Here is an 18,106-nt window from a genome sequence, read left to right on the forward strand (position 1 = left end):
ATGCGGGGTTAGCCCCACTGCCTTACAAATCTTGAATCTAGTGTAGGAGGTGAATCAAATGAAGATTATTACATTACCCGAGCGTAATGCCAATACGATGATGCAAGCAAATTGGCCAGCAGAAGTCGAGGAGCTGTTCCATCTCCCATATGCCATATGGGTGGCAGTGGTCCACAGGTGGCTAATCCAGTCGGTACAACCGCAGGGGTGCTTGGGAGATGGAGTCCGGAAATGAAGCCCTGTCAGGGTCCCTGAGTGCCAACAGAGGGAGTTGCTGGGGGAGAACCTCCCTGATTTCTTCATGGCTCAGAAATTCTTCCTGGAATTGCTTCTGACATAAAAAAGTCTGCTGCCACAGAATTGATGATTATTGTGATTGCATTTGTATTTGTGACTGATTACAGGTGGAGAAATAAAATTCCTTTATTTTATCATGTATTTATTTAATATATATTTATATATTGCATGCTGTATTGCTGTGGCTGTGGTTTTGGGCTCTCTGACACCCCCTTGTGGCCATACTAGTCACTGTCTGTGTGAATTTTGCACAATTATTTCCACCTTTTCTCCCGTATCCAAATGAAGTAAGTGTTAACTGATGCCCTGACCAGGTTTGTGTCCTGCCTTGTGCTTGATGCTGCTGGGATAGGCTTTGCTTTTCAGTGACGCTGATTTGAAATAAGCACATTTGACAATGCTATGTTAGGTATTCTAGCTTTTCTACACTGATTAAGTTTCTTTTATAAGATTAATGTTGCTCTTTATTTATATTATATGTTTTAGGTCTTTTCTTACTGAAATATTGTTACAAAAACACTTGAAAATAATATTACAGATTTACCAAATATAAGAGGTTTAGGATATTAACCCTTCATTTTATGCTTAATGAGAAAAGTAAAACCCAGCTAAGGGTGCAGCTGTAATTCTGTCTCACATTTAATGTTTATTTTATTTTTTATTTACTAGAACACACCAATTTAGCTGGAAAAATAACGCTTAGAGCTGAGAAATTGATGGCTATTTTCCGAAATGTAAATGGATCTATTGTTGGACAGTTTCACTGGAAGGTTTCACAGAACCATCCATCCTCACTCCCAGTGACCGGATACCAATTCACGTGGACACAACTCTCCCTTAACAGCAAAGCCAGCTCACTACCAGACACCATCATCTCACAGACTCAAATATTACCACCGGTAAGTTTTCAAGTAATATGAATTGTTTTTCTCTTTAATATAACAGAAATATAATGTTATATAAAATGCATGAGCAGATAGCAGGCCCTGTGATTAGTGTCGCTGTTTCAAAGCTGCAGATACAAAGATTCTCATCACGGCCAGGCCATTGTCTACATTCAGTGTGCACATTTTCCTGGTGTTCGTAAGATTTTTCGTCCTGACACATTTCAATGACTTTTTAAATTGCCAGCTCTAAATAGGCTAAGTATGGATAAGCATGATGGTGCGAATACTCTCCCTAAGACCTGATATCCTAGTCAGAGTTTGTTGTAGCTTTTTGTCCACTGCTGGCACCCATAAAATGTGAAACAAAGACTAATAACAATCTCACTGCTTTTCTGAGCCCTCAAACATAAATATTAATTCCTGTCTATTTGGTGGGTTGCCTTGCCCACTTACTCATCTCAAATGTGCTAACAAAGCACTCCAGGTTCTCTTTCTTATACCATCTGTATTGTGGCCTGCTCTTTCTCCCCCATGTGAGCACTAGTTCATCTCCTGACTGTACACTTGATGGGTTTATGGCTTTAGATTGCTTTAAAACCCATCGAGCATGTGGTCTCTGACTGCTGTGTAAATCCTTGGATCTACCAGACCACAATGTCCTTCCACAGGACTAAAGATCACTGCACCCTTTATTCATCCATAATCCCAAAAGCACCAAGCTTTTTTGGCTACCATACTGAAAAAGGGCAGATGGTTCTATTCCTTCCACTTGTTAAAAGTCACATGGTGGTTATTACTTGGCTATTGGTTTTGTACAGTATGATCATATGAAATTAAATATGATGGCCCCTTATTATTTTGTTTATATTTTTACTGTAGTTTTGTTTATTGTGGGAGCCACCGTTTTGTGTTATGTTGGGTCTGGAAGCCATTTTGTGCATAGCAACATTTCTCCTTTGCCATGATGTGTCATGTTGTGTGTTGTGATGCCATCTTTCATAGACTATTTAAGATACTCACCTAAGATTTTTAATTACATGTAAAACCTTTGCATGTTTTCTAAAGGGACCACATGGCATGGTTAGTAGTCACCAAGTGTGGCTCTTCCTCATTCTTGTAGAGCTAAGCTGAACCCTGGGACTGTCCTGCACAACCCTTTACTGTCTAACAGCCATCATACTCTGTATACTGTGAGTTTGATTTTGAAGTGTATTTTTTCAGGTATTATTGTAGTACATAGGTTCTAGTGCCTCACATCTCCAGGGACCTGAATTTGATTCTGTAATCCTTGACATTATTCCAGGTACTGCACTTTCATTCTGCATTCCAAAGGCATGCATGTTAAGTTAATTCAGTGGCTCTTAGCTTTTGTTCTTCGAAGGTTCTCTTGTGTGCCACTAGTGCAGGGGTGGCAAACTCCAGTCCTGGAGTGCCGCAGTGGCTGCAGGTTTTCATTCTAACCATCTTCTTCATTAGTTTTTGCTGCTAATTACTCCTTAAGAAGTATAATTCTTTTTCCTTAATTTTAATTAACTTGATTCAGGCCCCTTAGTTGTTTCTTTTTCGTTAATTAGCTGCCAAACAATAATGAAACACAAAACAAGGTGCCACATGACCAGCTCACCCATGCCCATCACACAATATCTGAAAATAAAGAACAGTGAAGGTCTCAGTAAGGTTGATCTCTCAGGTCCCCAAAACATTTTGACAATGTTCTTAGAAAAAAAAACAGAAAATCAATAGTTATGGAAATGTCTGCTGAATTGACTAACGAGTTTAATTAACAGCAAGAATTGGCTTCTCATTAAGAAACTGGTTGGAGTGAAATTAGTTGGAGTTTGAAGCCCCAATTAGGTGGTCAACTGTTGACTCGTTTCACATTTGATTTCTGTTTGGCTGTCATTTAATAAAAAAAATAATTAATTCAGAGCACTGAATCCTTAAAAACAGGGCTATTAAAATGAAGGGAAAAAGAGTTAATTAGCAGTGAAAACTGGTCACTGATTACTAAAAGGGTTAAAATGAAAACCTGCAGCCACGGCGGCCCTCCAGGACTGGAGTTTGCCACCCCTGCACTAGAATATGTCAGGTCCCCATACACAGGCTGTAGTATTTATCCGCTTATACTTTTAATGCAGTCTTGACAACGTTCTTGTTTCTGAATGTAACATTTATTAACACAAGCAGATTTGCTGCTAGTACTATTACACTATCTGTGTTTTAGAAATGCAGAACCACCAGGTTTAAAAGCAGTTTTTTTCCTACCGCCGTTTGTCTTTTAAATACCATGTTTTTATTAATGTCTTGTGCATCGTCTTTTCGTTCTGCAGCACATATTGGATGTTCTGCTGAATGACAAATAAAATTGAATTGAATTGATATATGGAATTTCTCACTACATATATTTTTGGTAATACAAAAAGTTGCACAGTACTCTTTTGGCTTAAGTATAACTTTTTAAATTAAGCATAAAATGACTAAGTATCTGCGGTGGGTTGGCACCCTGCCCAGGATTGGTTCCTGCCTTGTGCCCTGTGTTGGCTGGGATTGGCTCCAGCAGACCCCCCGTGACCCTGTGTTCGGATTCAGCGGGTTGGAAAATGGATGGATGGATGGATGACTAAGTATTTCTGAAAACAAAAAAAATCAAAAAGTAATTTAGTTACTGCGGACATTTTTTTTATAACTGAATTACAATTACTTCTGTATCCTCTGAATTCAGCACTGGAGCATTTCCCATCAGCAACATTCACATTTAACACAAGTGGAAATGTAAATGTATGTTCTCTCCACATACAACAGTCAAGTCAGCAGGAATGACAAAAGTATTGTGTAGAGCAATGGCAGCAATTAGGTAAGCCACACAAGGGTGGCCAGCCCTGACACCTATTTAGCGTTAAAAAGTAAGCAGGGTGACAACAACAGCATGTGGTGTATGAAGTCAATCTACCATTTCCTCCATGAGATTGTCGTCACAATGTAATTTTATTCTTTGAAACATACCTTAATATTAGTTTGTGCAGTGGCTAAATGATCTTTGGCATTGTGCTGAAACACTAAAGTTTTTTATGACACTGAAGCACTGATCTTCTTTTCATTTTTTTTCTTGTTGGGCCATTATAAGCAGCTCCTTCCCATTCCAACTATAGATTAGTATCTGCAATGCACTGTACTACACAAATAAATGCAAGTGACCACCAAACCCTAATTTGCTATGCATATGTGGGGAGCCCATCGACCTCTATCTGGACGTAACACGGACACTGGAGACACTTTTTAATGCAGCGTAAATGTAGTCCCGTGAAACTATATCTAGATATGAAACAGACGTTAAAGGGGGCATTGGAGAAAAGCAACAGTCATCGTGGGCTGTGTGTAACATGTTTTGTATATTGAAGAATCAGGTTGCTGTAGAAAGCTCCAAGGACCACATCTAGCCTAGGGGTGCTTAAGTTTGAAACTGCTGTTGTAGCTTGACTTTTAGTGATTTTGGAATTGTAAGTATATTTTCTAATTGTTTTCAGTCATCTTGCAGCTACTCTGGATGTTTCCTGGAAACCCTTAGTTGGACACTGCTCCAAAAGTTAAGAACCACTAAGTTAATTAGTAACTTTAAAGTAGCTTTGGTATGCTTCATGTGCTACTGGACCTATGGGAAATTTAAGTGTCCCATTGAGAAATTTAATGTAAATGCTTTTAGGCTTTGGAGAAAACAATGTCTACTTGAATCTTAAAAGTTGATGTGACTTTCAGGCTAGCCAATGATATAAAAGTAAAATCATCACAAATATTTGACATTTTTGTGGTGATAATTTTAATATGTTTAGTTTTCTCTTTATTAGCCTGGAAAAGTTAGAGCATTCCATTAATGGCTTTTTGTGGAGACTAAATAGTAAATCAACAGTAGCCTTATGTTTCTACCAAAAATCTGCCTGGAAGTTCACATGAAAGCAATATATTGGAAAAGTGAAACTTCACAGTTGTGGAATTTGAAAACTCCCATAGCATGTGAACGTGGCATAGATGAGTGTTATTGTGGGTACATGCGTGGTTGTGCCGTATACTTCTTTAGTCTACTGTTAAGCCCGGACCACTCTGAATCACTTCCAGGGTCAACCTTTAGAATTCCACTCCATGACTGAAATTGCACTTTTAGCCCAAGTCCTTAGCTCTTAATATAAAAGGTCAAGCAGCATTTAGGTAGCCTGTCTACCATTGTATGTATCAGAGGCCATGTATAATTTCAGAAACTTCTCTGCTCCAACCTAATAATCTGGAGCACATCGTTAGAATGTTCTTGAAACCATAGCAGTAGTCCCTCCAATGTAATTTTTTTATTGTTAGGGATTACTCTTTCTAATTAGCAGCTCCTGGTATGTGCCTCTCTGCTCCTGATCTGTCACCTAGTTGTAACACATATAAGAACAGGTATGTAAAAGAATGTAAATAAATGAAGATATTTAATCCTCAGTGTAGCATTTGTTTAATATTCATCCTTCAGATACTGTACTTAATAGCAGAATGCTTAATTAACCATCAAGTTTTGCTCCTTGCTATCTGCTTGTTAATTTCGCCATGAGTCTGTGCTGATTATCAAGTGACTGTTGAAAATAGAAACCTAATTACAAAAGCAAATTAAAACACCCACTCTGTCTGTAGAATACAACAAGAAATATCATTTCTTTGTCACATTTTGAATCATCTCGCTGTTTCGCTTGTATTTACATTTACAATTATTTGCTTAGCAGATGCTTTTATCCTTATTTGACTTACAAAAAGAGATAAACATAATCGAGTAACATTAGGTTAGGGACTGTTTGTTCAGCAAGTGTAATAGGACAGGTAACAAAAGTTGATTGCCACAAGTGAAAAGATGTAATAACTCATATATTTACAATCATAGATTATAATAAATAAATTAACCAATAATAAATTAGCCAAGAATATATGGATCGAGGTGGGCAGCCCGTTCCACCAGCTCACAACCACACAGGAAAAGACTATGGATTGAGACTTGATGTCACGTAGATATGGCATTGCCAGACACTGTTTCCTTGCAGACCTGAGTGGGCGAGAAGGAGCATAGCAGTTCACCAGGGTCTCCATATATTCATGTCCCACTGACTACTCTGTAGGCAAGCATCAGGGATTTGAACTTAATGTGTCCTGCTACAGGGAGCCAATGCAGCAACCTACAGTGATGTATGTCTATCTTAGTTAGTTAAATACAAGATGGGCTGCTGCATTCTGTATCATATACAGTGGTTTGATAGCACATGTGGATAGTCCTGTCAGAAAGGATTGCAGTAGTCCAGATGCAACAAGACCAAAGCCTGGACCAGAAGGTGTGCTGAATACTCAGTCAGATAAGGTCTGATCTTCAAGATGTTGTACAGCATGAACCTGCATGAATGAGAAAAAGTACAAATGGTTTGAACAGTACTTTGGTTTTGACCTAACCTGGTGGGTGTTAGTGACAGTGAGCCATGCTGTACAGAGATGGGGAGTTGAACAGACTGGAATCACAAGAAGCTCGGTTTTTGCCAGGTTGAGCTTTAGGTGGTGGTCCTTCATTCAGGTTGAAATATCAGTCAGACATGTAGAGACTTTAGCCGATATCATATTATCATATGGGGGGAACAACAGGTACTGCTGTTTATCATCAGCATAGCACTGATATGATAACCCATGTGATTGTATGATGAAGCTCAGCGAGGTGGTGTACAGATAGAAGAATAGTGGACCCAGCATCAATCCTTGGCATACACCAGTGCATGACTGGTGCACCTTTGACAACTCCCCTCACCAGGACACACTGTAGGATCTGCCCAAGATGTAGGACTCATGCCATCTTAGAGCAGTCCCAGTGATTCCAGGGTCAGAGAGGGTGGCAAGAAGGATGTCATGAAGAGAGATCTAGCGGAATCAGGACTGAATGGTAGTTCTAGCACAGCATAGCTGGTCGACCATAGTCAGTAGAGCCGTCTCAGTCGAGTAGTTCCTCTTGAAACCAGACTGGTTGGTATCAAGCAATTTATTCTGTACAAGGGACAAAGAGATCTGGCTAGAAACAACACATTCAAGTGTTTTGGAAAGAAACGACAGGAGAGAGGTTAACTTGGGATGAACTGAGTTTTGGTGCTTTGAGAAGTGGGGTTATCAAAGTGTGTTTGAAGTTGTTAATGAATGTTCCTAAGCTGAGTGAGATATTAATGATGTTTCTAATTGCAGGAATGAGTGAGGGTAAGATGCCCTCAAGAAGATATGAGGGAATATGATCGAGTGGACAGGTAGTGGGATGATTGGAGAGCAGGTTGGAGACATCAGTGACAGACAATGGAGAGTATGGGGAGAATATTGGGTGTTGCTTGGAAGGAGGCATAATGGGTGGTAGCGAGGGTGAGAACTGACTTCTGATGGCAGCCCCCTTATCTTAGAAAAAGGTGGCAAAGTCATCAGTAGACAAGGAGGTTGGAAGAGGAGGTGGAGTTGGGTTAAGAAGGGAAGTGAAAGCAGAGAACAGAGAGCACGTGTTGGTGGTGCTGTTAACTTGCTATTAGTCTGAAGGAATCTTACTGATGGTGGTAGAAGAAAAGGTTTTGTTAAAAATTTGGTAATAAAATTAGTTTGCCAGAATATTTGCCTTCCATTTGGTGTTGACTCTTATGTTTTCTTTCTCTAGGACCAACTGCAGTTCACAGCTCAAAATCTTTTGCCAGAGACCTTCTACAGAATTCAAGTGCAAGTTCTTTCACTAAGTGGTAATGGTCCTGCCATTGCCAAAACATTTGAAACACCACAGCTAAACTCTACGATACTATAAGGTGCAGTATACTAGTTCTAACGTCTTTATTATAAATGTCCTTCTGTGAACAGTTATGGGTGAGACAGTGATATAATATTTACTGCTCCTGCAACAAAATAAATGTAAACCCAAGCCCTATTTCACTGAGCATTTGCTTCCTACCATGTTTCAAACCATACATGAGCTAAATGGCAACCCTATGTGTCTGTGTGTTTACCTTGTGATGGACTATTTGTCTTGTCTACCGCTGCTCACTGATGCTGCTCAGAATGATTCTTGGTATCCCTACGATAGAATAAGTGCATTCAAAAATGATGGATGAATGGCGGAGTACACAACAAGAAGGAGAAGTAAAAAAGACTAGTTTGAAATAAAAGATAAACAACATTCTTTCATAAGTTAATATTGTTGAAAATAGGATCTGTGTCTCTTTTTTGTTATTTTTCATGCAATTATTGTTCCAAATGTTTGAAAATGAAAGTATTTCAGATTCAGAAAAGAGATATTTTTGGAATGTTTTATAAAATAATATATCAGAGTTTTTAAGTAAAAATTTAGCCACATTTTAAAAAAATGAAATCAAATCAAATCAAATAAGAGGCTGGCAGTGTGGTGTGGTGGTGAAGGCTTTGGATGTCAAACCCAGAGGTTCTGAGTACAAATCCCACTCTAGGCACCCCCAAGTCCTGCTACCTGCCTGTGCTCCACTTAGACAAGTAAAAGAAGTGGAACCAGTTGTACCTCAAATGTTGTAAGTCACCTTAGGTCAAAGGTGACAGCCAAATCAGTAAATGTAATCACATAATGAATTCTGAAAAAACAGAAGCAAATATCTTTTGGATTGGAAACTATTGCTTTCATTTTCCATAGCACCCTCTCTGCACATGATAATATATAATGGTTAGATAAACTTTATTGTTGCCATGGAAAAAATTAAGATGCATACAGCAACAGAAACATTAAAAAACAAGGATACAGACTCAAACGGTAGATAATACAGCCAATCAATCAATAAGTAAGTAAATAAAAATAAATGTAACAATTAACAGTGGATGGAAGCACTGAATTGCCTGATAGAAGTGGGTAGAAAAGCTATTTCATTAAAATTACTGCATTTGTTTCTTTAAAGTACTTACAGTGTGCAAGACTGCTGCATTGCCAGCAGTGCATGGGATGGGGTGAATATAGGAGCATATATAGCATTTGACAGCACATAAAAGATGATGTGTTGGAGGCTTTCGTCTGGTGTGTCTTTGAATGCCTTTTTCAAATCAGTGAGTCTCAGTGTTTCCCTGTCTCTCTCACTTATCTTATGCTCTCGCTCAAAAGCCCTTCTTGCACAGTTCATGGTTTTCCTCTCCTCTCCTCTCCCCTTCACTGCTGCTCTCATGTTAGTAAACAGCAATTTCTTGCCACAAGAGCAGCAGCACAAAACACACCTTCAGGCATTCGGCAATGTGTGGTCTGCAAACAGCAATACATGTGGAGTTGATAAGTAAAGGCTTAGTGTTTAGTCGTGAACAGCTATACTTAGACTCTTGCAGTTCCTGACAGAAAGTATGTTTCTCACTGGAAAAAAAACCAAAGAACAAATTCCCATGTGTCCAGAAAAAGAAAACTAAAGCCCAATAGGGTATGCATTTGAGTGCTGGGTGTAAGTAGTTTCAAGCTAGAAAATAAAATTGGAGGCATTATTATGATTATAAACGTTACTACTTAATAATAATAATAATAATAATAATAATATATTTTATTTATATAGCACCTTTTCCATGCTCAGGGCGCTTTTCAGAGTTTAAGAAAGAACTGCAGGGTAAACGGTATATAGCATTGTACTAAACCAGATAAATAAATAAAGGAGAGTAAGATAGTAAGCTCAGAGAAAAGCCTAACAGACTTGGAGGCGGAATGTAAGGTGGAATCTTGTTTCTGGTGTGCAAAGTAGCAAAACAAAAATATTTCCCATTTTCCAGTCATCCTCTTAACTGTAGAAACACCCTAACCTAGGCAAAATTAAATATAAATGCTGTTTTTGCTAATTATTCTTGTTACGTATGTTAATGCTTTTTTAATCTTAATTTTGACAAAACCTTTGGTAACGTCCCACGTGAGAGGCCAGGTATCAAACTAAAAGAGGGTTATGGTACGAAGAACCCCATCAGAACTGGCTGACATTAAGAGTGGGGTCCCACTGGTGTTAGTGTTAGGGCCGCAGCTATTTTTAATATGCATAAATTACCTGGATAAGAGTATATAAAGCAAACCAGTTAAGTTTGCATATAGCACTAAACAAGGTGGATTGGAAGACAGCCTACAGTGAGCCAAATTATTACAGAGGGACTTGGACAGTTGAAATATAATGTACGTACGTAAGTAAGTGTAAGGGAGGCATGTCAAACTCATTTCATTCTAGCCATGTTCTTAGTGAGTAGACAGTTACAGCTGCCAGTAGAATATCCTTATTTAGCCTAATTATAACTGACTTGCTTTTTAGGATTCAGAAGTGTTAATTGCTTCTTGTTTGAAAGTACAACTGAAGGCCTAACAAAGAGTAATCTTGTGTAGTCCTCAAAACATGTTGGTAGTGTTCACAGAAAAAAGAAAATCAACAGTTTTAGACATGTCGGTGTGACAGAATGAAAGCACTAAAAAGCTTTAAAATTAAATAAGGTTTTGTAAACAGTATGAACTGGCTTCTAATTAAAAAATGACAATGAAATGATGGCCCTCCAGGAAATTAGCTTGAAACCCTTGATGTAGCTGGCTATTTGTTAGCTTACTTCATCTCATTATTGTTTGATGGCTGGTTAATGGCCTCTGAATCTGGGCGGCGCAGTGGTAGCGCTGCTGCCTCGCAGTTAGGAGACCCCGGTTCGCTTCCCGGGTGCTCCCAGAGTGGAGTTTGCATGTTCTCCCCGTGTCTGTGTGGGTTTCCTCCCACAGTCCAAAGACATGCAAGTTTGGTGGATTGGCGATTCTAAATTGGCCCTAGTGGGTGGTGGGTGTGTTTGTGTGTGTCCTGCGGTGGGTTGGCACCCTGCTGGGATTGGCTCCAGCAGACCCCCTATGACCCTGTGTTCGGATTCAGCGGGTTGGAAAATGGATGGATGGGTTCTGAATCTTCAAAAACAATTAAAATTAAGGCAAAAGACATCAATTCTATTAGTAATAGTAAATGTCTACTCATTAAAGTGGCTGGAATGGCAACCACTGGAGCTCTGCAGGATCTGAGCTGGACACCACTAGTGTAAGGTGTTAATGTTAGATCTGAATGCATAAAGGGAGGTTTGAACCTTGAGAGTACACCTTATGAGAAGGATTTAGGAGTCATAGTGGACTCCAAGCTATCAACTTCCAAACAGTGTTCAGAAGCCATTAAGAAGGCTAACAGAATGTTAGGTTATATAGCACGATCTGTGGAGTACAAGTCCAAGGAGGTTATGCTCAACCTTTATAATGCACTGGTGAGGCCTCATCTTGAGTACTGTGTGCAGTTTTGGTCTCCAGGCTACAAAAAGGACATAGCAGCACTTGAAAAGGTCCAGAGAAGAGCGACTAGGCTGATTCCAGGTCTACAGGGGTTGAATTATGAGGAAAGATTAAAAGAGCTGAGCCTTTACAGTTTAAGCAAAAGAAGATTAAGAGGTGACATGCTTGAAGTGTTTAAAATTATGAAGGGAATTAGTACAGTGGATCGAGACTTGTATTTTAAAATGAGTTCATCAAGAACACTGGGACACAGTTGGAAACTTGTTAAGGGTAAATTTCACAGAAACATTAAGAAGTTTTTCTTCACATAAAGAACTAGAGACACTTGGAATAAGCTACCAAGTTGTGTGGTAGACAGTAGGACTTTAGGGACCTTTAAAACTCAACTTGATGTTATTTTTGATAGAACTAAGTGGAAAGCATTTTTAAGCTTTGTTGGTCTGAATGGCCTGTTCTCGTGTAAATGTTTCTAATGTTGTAATAACTTCACATGTTGCCTCAGCAAGTTTTGCAGACCATAATTACCTTCCAGTCTGCCTGCTCAACTTTTCTTGGCAGGATAATCATCCAGAAAACAAGTCTTTTTGGTACTGGACCTGGCTCCTACACAACATCCAAAGTAGAGTACTCTGATTAAAAACCAGTCAGGGTCTTTCAAATCACTCAGTGCCTCAAATAATTTGATACAACAACAGCAATTTTTTGCAGACATTTTCAACTAGCCTAGGCCCAGCCTAGGACAACCAGACCTTGCTATGTTGGCACTTTTCAAGCAAATCCAGAGTGTTGTCACCACAAGCCTGTGTCCAATGTTGAAAAATTCAATACTCAAGGAAAACTTGACAATTTTGCTAGAGTTTCTACTATGTGGAAGTCAGGATCTTGTTGGTTTTCTTTGTATCTCCAGCATTCAATATCCAAAACCAGACTGGGAAACCGATATGAGGAACCAACTTTGGGAAAGTCCAGTACCAGATTAGATGGTGCCTGTATCAGTAGTGCTTTGAGACTACGGACATGAACAGAGGAGGGAAATAAGAAGGATTGTTCTTGATTGGCTAACTGCCTGGTGATCACGTGTTTAATTATGTAGCAATGCTTATTTTATGTACATTTAGATATTTCATCAAGTTATTTTTCACCATCTTTTAAAAGTAGTCTTGAAATACAAGATAAAGAAAGGCAAAATGTGTAATGTTGTTTTTCAGCTAATGTGTATTTATTTACTTTTTTATGCTGCAGGTTAAAAAAAATGATCCACAAGCATATGGTATGTGAAATTTTCCCTTTAACACCCAGAATTATTACTTTTTTTTAATTTGCCAAGGAAGATGTGGCCTCACAAACCTGAATTGGATTAGCATGTTGGACATCATTGTGTCGTACGTTTTGTAAGAAAGAACTGGAAACCTGCAAGGTGCATTAAGTTATCCAGCCAGTAGTGGGTAAGAATTAACAAATGTAGGACCGCTGTGAAAAGAAACAGCACAACAATGAAAAAATCAAGCGATCTTTCTTTCTTTGTCTCAAAACATAGACTGTACAATTCTCAACCTAAAATGAAGCATAAAGGGTTATACAAAAGACAATTTGGAATATTTATCAGTTTTATTGCAGCTAAACAAATACATTAAAAAGACAGTAATAAAGAAAAGAAAGCATTTGACTTGTAGATTTACTAAGTTAAAGTAATGAGCCTGTGCCGAATGTTATCTTAAAAAAATTGTGGCTTTGAATAGCATACTTTGATTTCAAAAACGTTGACACAATTTGGGTTATTTTTTTATTTTTTTGCATGTTTTAGAAAGGCCCACTGGTGCTGGGTGAACTCCATGAGCTGAATTACTTGAGTTTGAGAATGTTAGGGAAGGTAAAACAATGCTTTATTTTACTATAAAATAATAAAAATATCTTTTCTATAATGTTAGGAAATAGTAAAAGGTAATCTGAAATTTTGAGAAGTGCCTTCTAGGAAATAATGAAATGTGGTAATTTGTTAATTGTTTACAGAAATTATCATAATATATGTATTTTCTTAAGAGTATATATGATCTTTTTATAGAATTCAGTGTTTTTTGGTAAAAACTATCATTCTGTAACCCTTCATTGTATAAATGGACTCATGTTATGCAAATGAATGTCAGCATTTGTGTAATTATCTGAACTACGTTGTTCATATCTGATGTCCTGTTAAGGATGTCTGTCCGGTGTTTACTGCATCGGTGCCTTCTACACATCCCATAATAATCACAGTAAGTGGTGTTAATTTTGTTTTGAATCAATTACAGTTGGTGGTCTTCTTTTAAGTCTGTTGACTACCAAACACTGGCAGATATTTTGTGTACTCTCATCTGTTAATCGCCATTTCTTATAAATGCTGTTTTATTCGGAGAGGTCCCCTCATTGCCACAGTATGTCCCAGTGACTCAGTTAGCCATTGCCTAAGCAGTACACAAAATAAGTAAAAAACGGGCTTAAAATGAGTTCATTCTATTAGAAAAATATCTAAAAAGTAAAGTGAATTGCAGTCTCTACTACTTCTAAATATCTTATCTTAACTGAAATTTACAAAATGACACAATGACAGATTGAGGGAAATCTTGAACTGTGTACTTTGAAGAGCCTTCGAAAGGCCCTGATCTCACCGGCATCTGTTTCAATCAAAATAAGGACGAGTCTGGAGTAATGGTGTACACAGAAAACATTTAGTACCTAAAATGAGTAAGTGCTTTGTTTTAAATTGATTACATTTGAGTAATTTGTTAAGAGTTGCAAAGACAACTCTAAAATGGTAGATGTCTTAAGTCCAAGTAGTGTATTGCCTCTGTATTTTATATTTTATTACTTCACCTTTCTTTGTATGAAATTGCATTATTCTGTAAATATTGCAAATTGTTGTACCTCATTTACCTCAAATAAAAAATGGTTAAATAGAAGATGTTGTTTTATTCATGTTTTAAATGATAAGATAATATTATTAATGTAGACCTTTTGTGCAAATGTTCAGAGAAATGTCAGTGACATTTTAAATGTCTGTGGAGTTGTTATTTGAATTCTTTATCTGATATCCAAAAGTATCAACATTTTTTTTCTACTGAAATTTTAATGTAACCATTTTCTGATAATTCTACAAGAGTCTAAGTTATAATTGAAGTCCAAGCATGCCTTTCCTGGATCAAATAAACTTGTCAATGTTTATATATTGTAACCACAAGGGGGCGTCACTGAACCCCAAACCACAAACACAATAATACCTAAAACACAATTCAGTTTCAAATAAAATGTTTTTACTCACCGCCAATGCCTTTTTTACAAGAACACCAGCCACCATATACAAATACAAATTCTCTCCTTCAACCTCCAAGTGTGTTGCCCGCTGCCTCCCGACTCGATTAAGTGAGGTGAAGAGCTTTCTTATAAACGAGACCTGGGAACTGCTTCTCCTGCCCAAGTCACCCAGAACAATTCCAGGTTGTGTGGAAACAAGTGCAGTCCTCCCCTGGCAGTGCTCCCAGCGGCCCCAAAGACCCTGACAGGTCTGTGTTTCCAGACTCTTAATTCCCATGCCATCCTGCGGGTATCTTAATTGGGTTCAGTCCTGAGGAACACTGCCACCTCTCATATGGGGAATGACGGGCCCCTGGTAAGTCAGTACACCTGGTCCTTCCATTGTGTGGTATGAATCCATCCTATATCCCAGTGAGGATGACTGTCCTTCCTTCCTGGTACCTTTAAAGCCAAACACCAAATGTTCATAAACACACAACACACATTGAGTTAGAACACAGGAACACATTCACAATAGACTTGTACATTTTTCACATTTTTTTTTTATTTTTTGCTCTGTTAAAAGATTTTGATTACTGGACTGTGTCTTGTACAGGAATTGCCTTTTAGACAAGTTATTTTTGCCTCTCACAAATCAATTGGTCTTTATTTACCCTTTTAGTTACTAAATCTTCAATTTTATCAAAAAGCTTTTAGACTTGCGTCTACTCCCAGCTAGGGTTCTTATATTACCCCTACCCGAGGAACATACTTAGTGTTTTTCTAAGTCTCTTTGCTATTCTTTCTTATTTAAAGCCATAGAGTAAGGCCCATTAACCTGAAATTATTCCACTGTGCACTGGTGCAATGGCTGCGTCTGCTCTCAGACACCCAAAGGTCATGTGAAAATACAATTTGTCTTTGCGGATTAACAATATACTGTATATCAAAATCAAATCAAACTCTCCATTTTGAGGCCTAGTCAGGCCTTAAGTCTCCCATTTTTCTGAGGCAGGTCATTTTGGCCTTTATTTTGTGGGTCTTTTTTGAAGGCCTCACCTTTTTGCCATTTTTCGTGCTGCTCCACCGGTAAACGTGCATTGGTAAGGGATTGTGCCTTGCTATTGTTAACATGTGCCTTGGGATGAAAGGGCATTCGTTGTAGATTTGTGTAAAATATGGGATGGGATGATGTTTCAGTGAACCAGGCCATGTCTTAAATCTGTTGAATGTGGTCTGCTGGTAGTTGGGTTTGGGCAGCTTTTTCTTGATCAGTTTTTGTGAGGTGGGTGTTGGATGTGGGCATTTGATTCTCAAGCTTAGTTTATTTAGTCATAAAACACTTCCAAAATATAAAACATTATTAATGTAGCCTTGTCATAGGCAGATAGTACTTTATTTGACCCAAATTTAGCAGTTTAGTCATAGTTTAGTCATACAGGAGACCTTGAAAGGCTGCTCCTCTATTAATTGCTGAATGGGAAATCAAATGATTATGGACAAATCCAAAGCTCAGTTGGTGGATTTCTGTAATCCCTCAGAAGCTCTGCCGATTAATTTGCCAAAACAAAGAGCTTCAGACATGCTGTTTGTAAACACAGAGGAAATCTAAGGGCAAGGAACGATAATTAGCAAAAAATAATGTGAAGCATGACTTGCTCTTCTGTTGACACATCAAAATCACCAATCGATCTGAAAGGTTTCACTTTCCTTCAAAGGGAAGTCCTTCACTCAGTGACTCTTGTGTTTGAGTAGGACATTCTGTGCTTCATATCACACACTTTATTAATTGTGCATTTCCAAAAGGACAATCAAGAATGTTTGCTGATGTTGAAGCACGCCAGTCACTACACTCTTAAAACTAAAGGTGCCAGAGCTGTTCTTTAGAGCTATAGAATAACCATTTTTGGTTCCCAAAAGGCTCATCCACAGCAAGGTTCCAGAAAGAACCACAGATAGATGTTAATAGATTTGTGGAATACCAATGGCTCATAATTTTAAAGGGACTCCTGCTGAATATGTCCACTAACACAGGCTACATGTAGGTTTTACTGATGTGTCAGTGTCCTGTAGCCCACCATAAGATTTCAGGGTTTTTCTAGATACAGTAAGATCCCCTTAACGCGGAGAATACGTTCCAAGAATCTCAGCACTAAACGAAACAGCGTTAAATGAGGTCATCTTAACACGTAAATAATGGGGATAGGTGAAACAGGACAGACATGTAACATGTATAATTAGATACTTTTTAATTACATTAGTTATAGACATTTTTAATTCTAGTATCGATTTTTATTCATAAATCATTCCTGAAAATCAAAAATATTTGAGTAAATACATAATTTATGTTTGTGATGGCTCTTAATGTCGCTGGAAATGCAGCAGCTGCTTCTGTATCTCCACTTGCCACTTCTCCAGTAATCTGTATGTTATGAAGATTGTTTCTGTTTTTAAATCGATGGATCCATCCTCGACTAGCTATGAAATTTTCACTGGTGTCGCCTTTTTTATTCTGAATGTGGTTAAAAATTGATTTCGCTTTTTCCATTATAATTGCTTGACTTAATGGCATATTGCGTTCGACTTCATCGTCAATCCAGACGGAAAATCGTTTTTCCATTTCCTCAACCGCATTGCTTCTTGAACGGGTCATTTTTGTTGCAGAAGTCATTGTGGTTGTAGTTGCTGATGATACGATTTTATTTTTATTTTTTAAAATTGTCTGTATTGTTGAAGTTGACAAATTTAATGAAGTGCCAATATCAATTTGACATTCACCAACATCTAATCATCTGAGCACCTTCACTTTAATTGCTAGCGAAATGCTTTTTATTGTCACTTTACTTTCACTTTCTTTGCAACCACTCATTTTAAAACTAAAAAGGGATAATTGTTATTTATTACAGCAAAATAAAATGTTATGTTTCTATCCTTACACAATGACGTTGATGACCAATCATAAATGAACAGTGACACAGCAGGCATATGTAGTGTACTGCACTGCACTGATATTGAGACTGCATGCGAGTGTCTAATCAAGTCGTGCGATGAAAACCACGCTTTTATATGACTACAAAATAAATCAATGAAAATTTTGAATTAAAAAAAACACGTTTAATACCGAAACAGCGTTAAGCAGGGTCTTACTGTATTAGCAAAGCACAAAGAACCAACTTCATATTCAAAGAACCCTTCTCAGAATGCAATTGTGCCTCGTCAAGTTCAACAAAGAACCACACTACCCAGCAAAGAACCATGTATTGCCATTAAAGAACCAACATTCTTAAGAGTGTAGTTCAGGTCAAGATTAAAACTGAAAAAAGCAAACTGATCCCTAAATTGTTTAACTTTGGAATTTGTT

At 38.0% G+C, this 18,106-nt stretch overlaps 1 protein-coding gene across 3 annotated transcripts in view; it reads left to right on the top strand.

Moving 5' to 3' along the window:
- anos1b (anosmin 1b) overlaps positions 1 to 14,414 on the top strand; it is a 119,452-nt gene extending 105,038 nt beyond the window's left edge. For 2 of the 3 annotated variants that reach the window (XM_039758235.1, XM_039758250.1), the window contains exons 12-14: positions 967 to 1,196; positions 7,867 to 8,008; positions 12,721 to 14,414. In XM_039758235.1, coding sequence (XP_039614169.1) covers positions 967 to 1,196; positions 7,867 to 8,007 — 371 coding nt within the window. In that variant the 3' untranslated portion in view covers position 8,008; positions 12,721 to 14,414. Of the gene's footprint in view, positions 1 to 966; positions 1,197 to 7,866; positions 8,009 to 12,385 lie in introns of all 3 variants that reach the window. The other variant, XM_039758243.1, reaches the window with a different exon arrangement.
- Positions 14,415 to 18,106: the final 3,692 nt, after the last annotated feature.

The sequence above is a fragment of the Polypterus senegalus genome, chromosome 1 (genome assembly GCF_016835505.1).
Source record: "Polypterus senegalus isolate Bchr_013 chromosome 1, ASM1683550v1, whole genome shotgun sequence".
Taxonomy (NCBI): Eukaryota; Metazoa; Chordata; class Cladistia; order Polypteriformes; family Polypteridae; genus Polypterus; species Polypterus senegalus.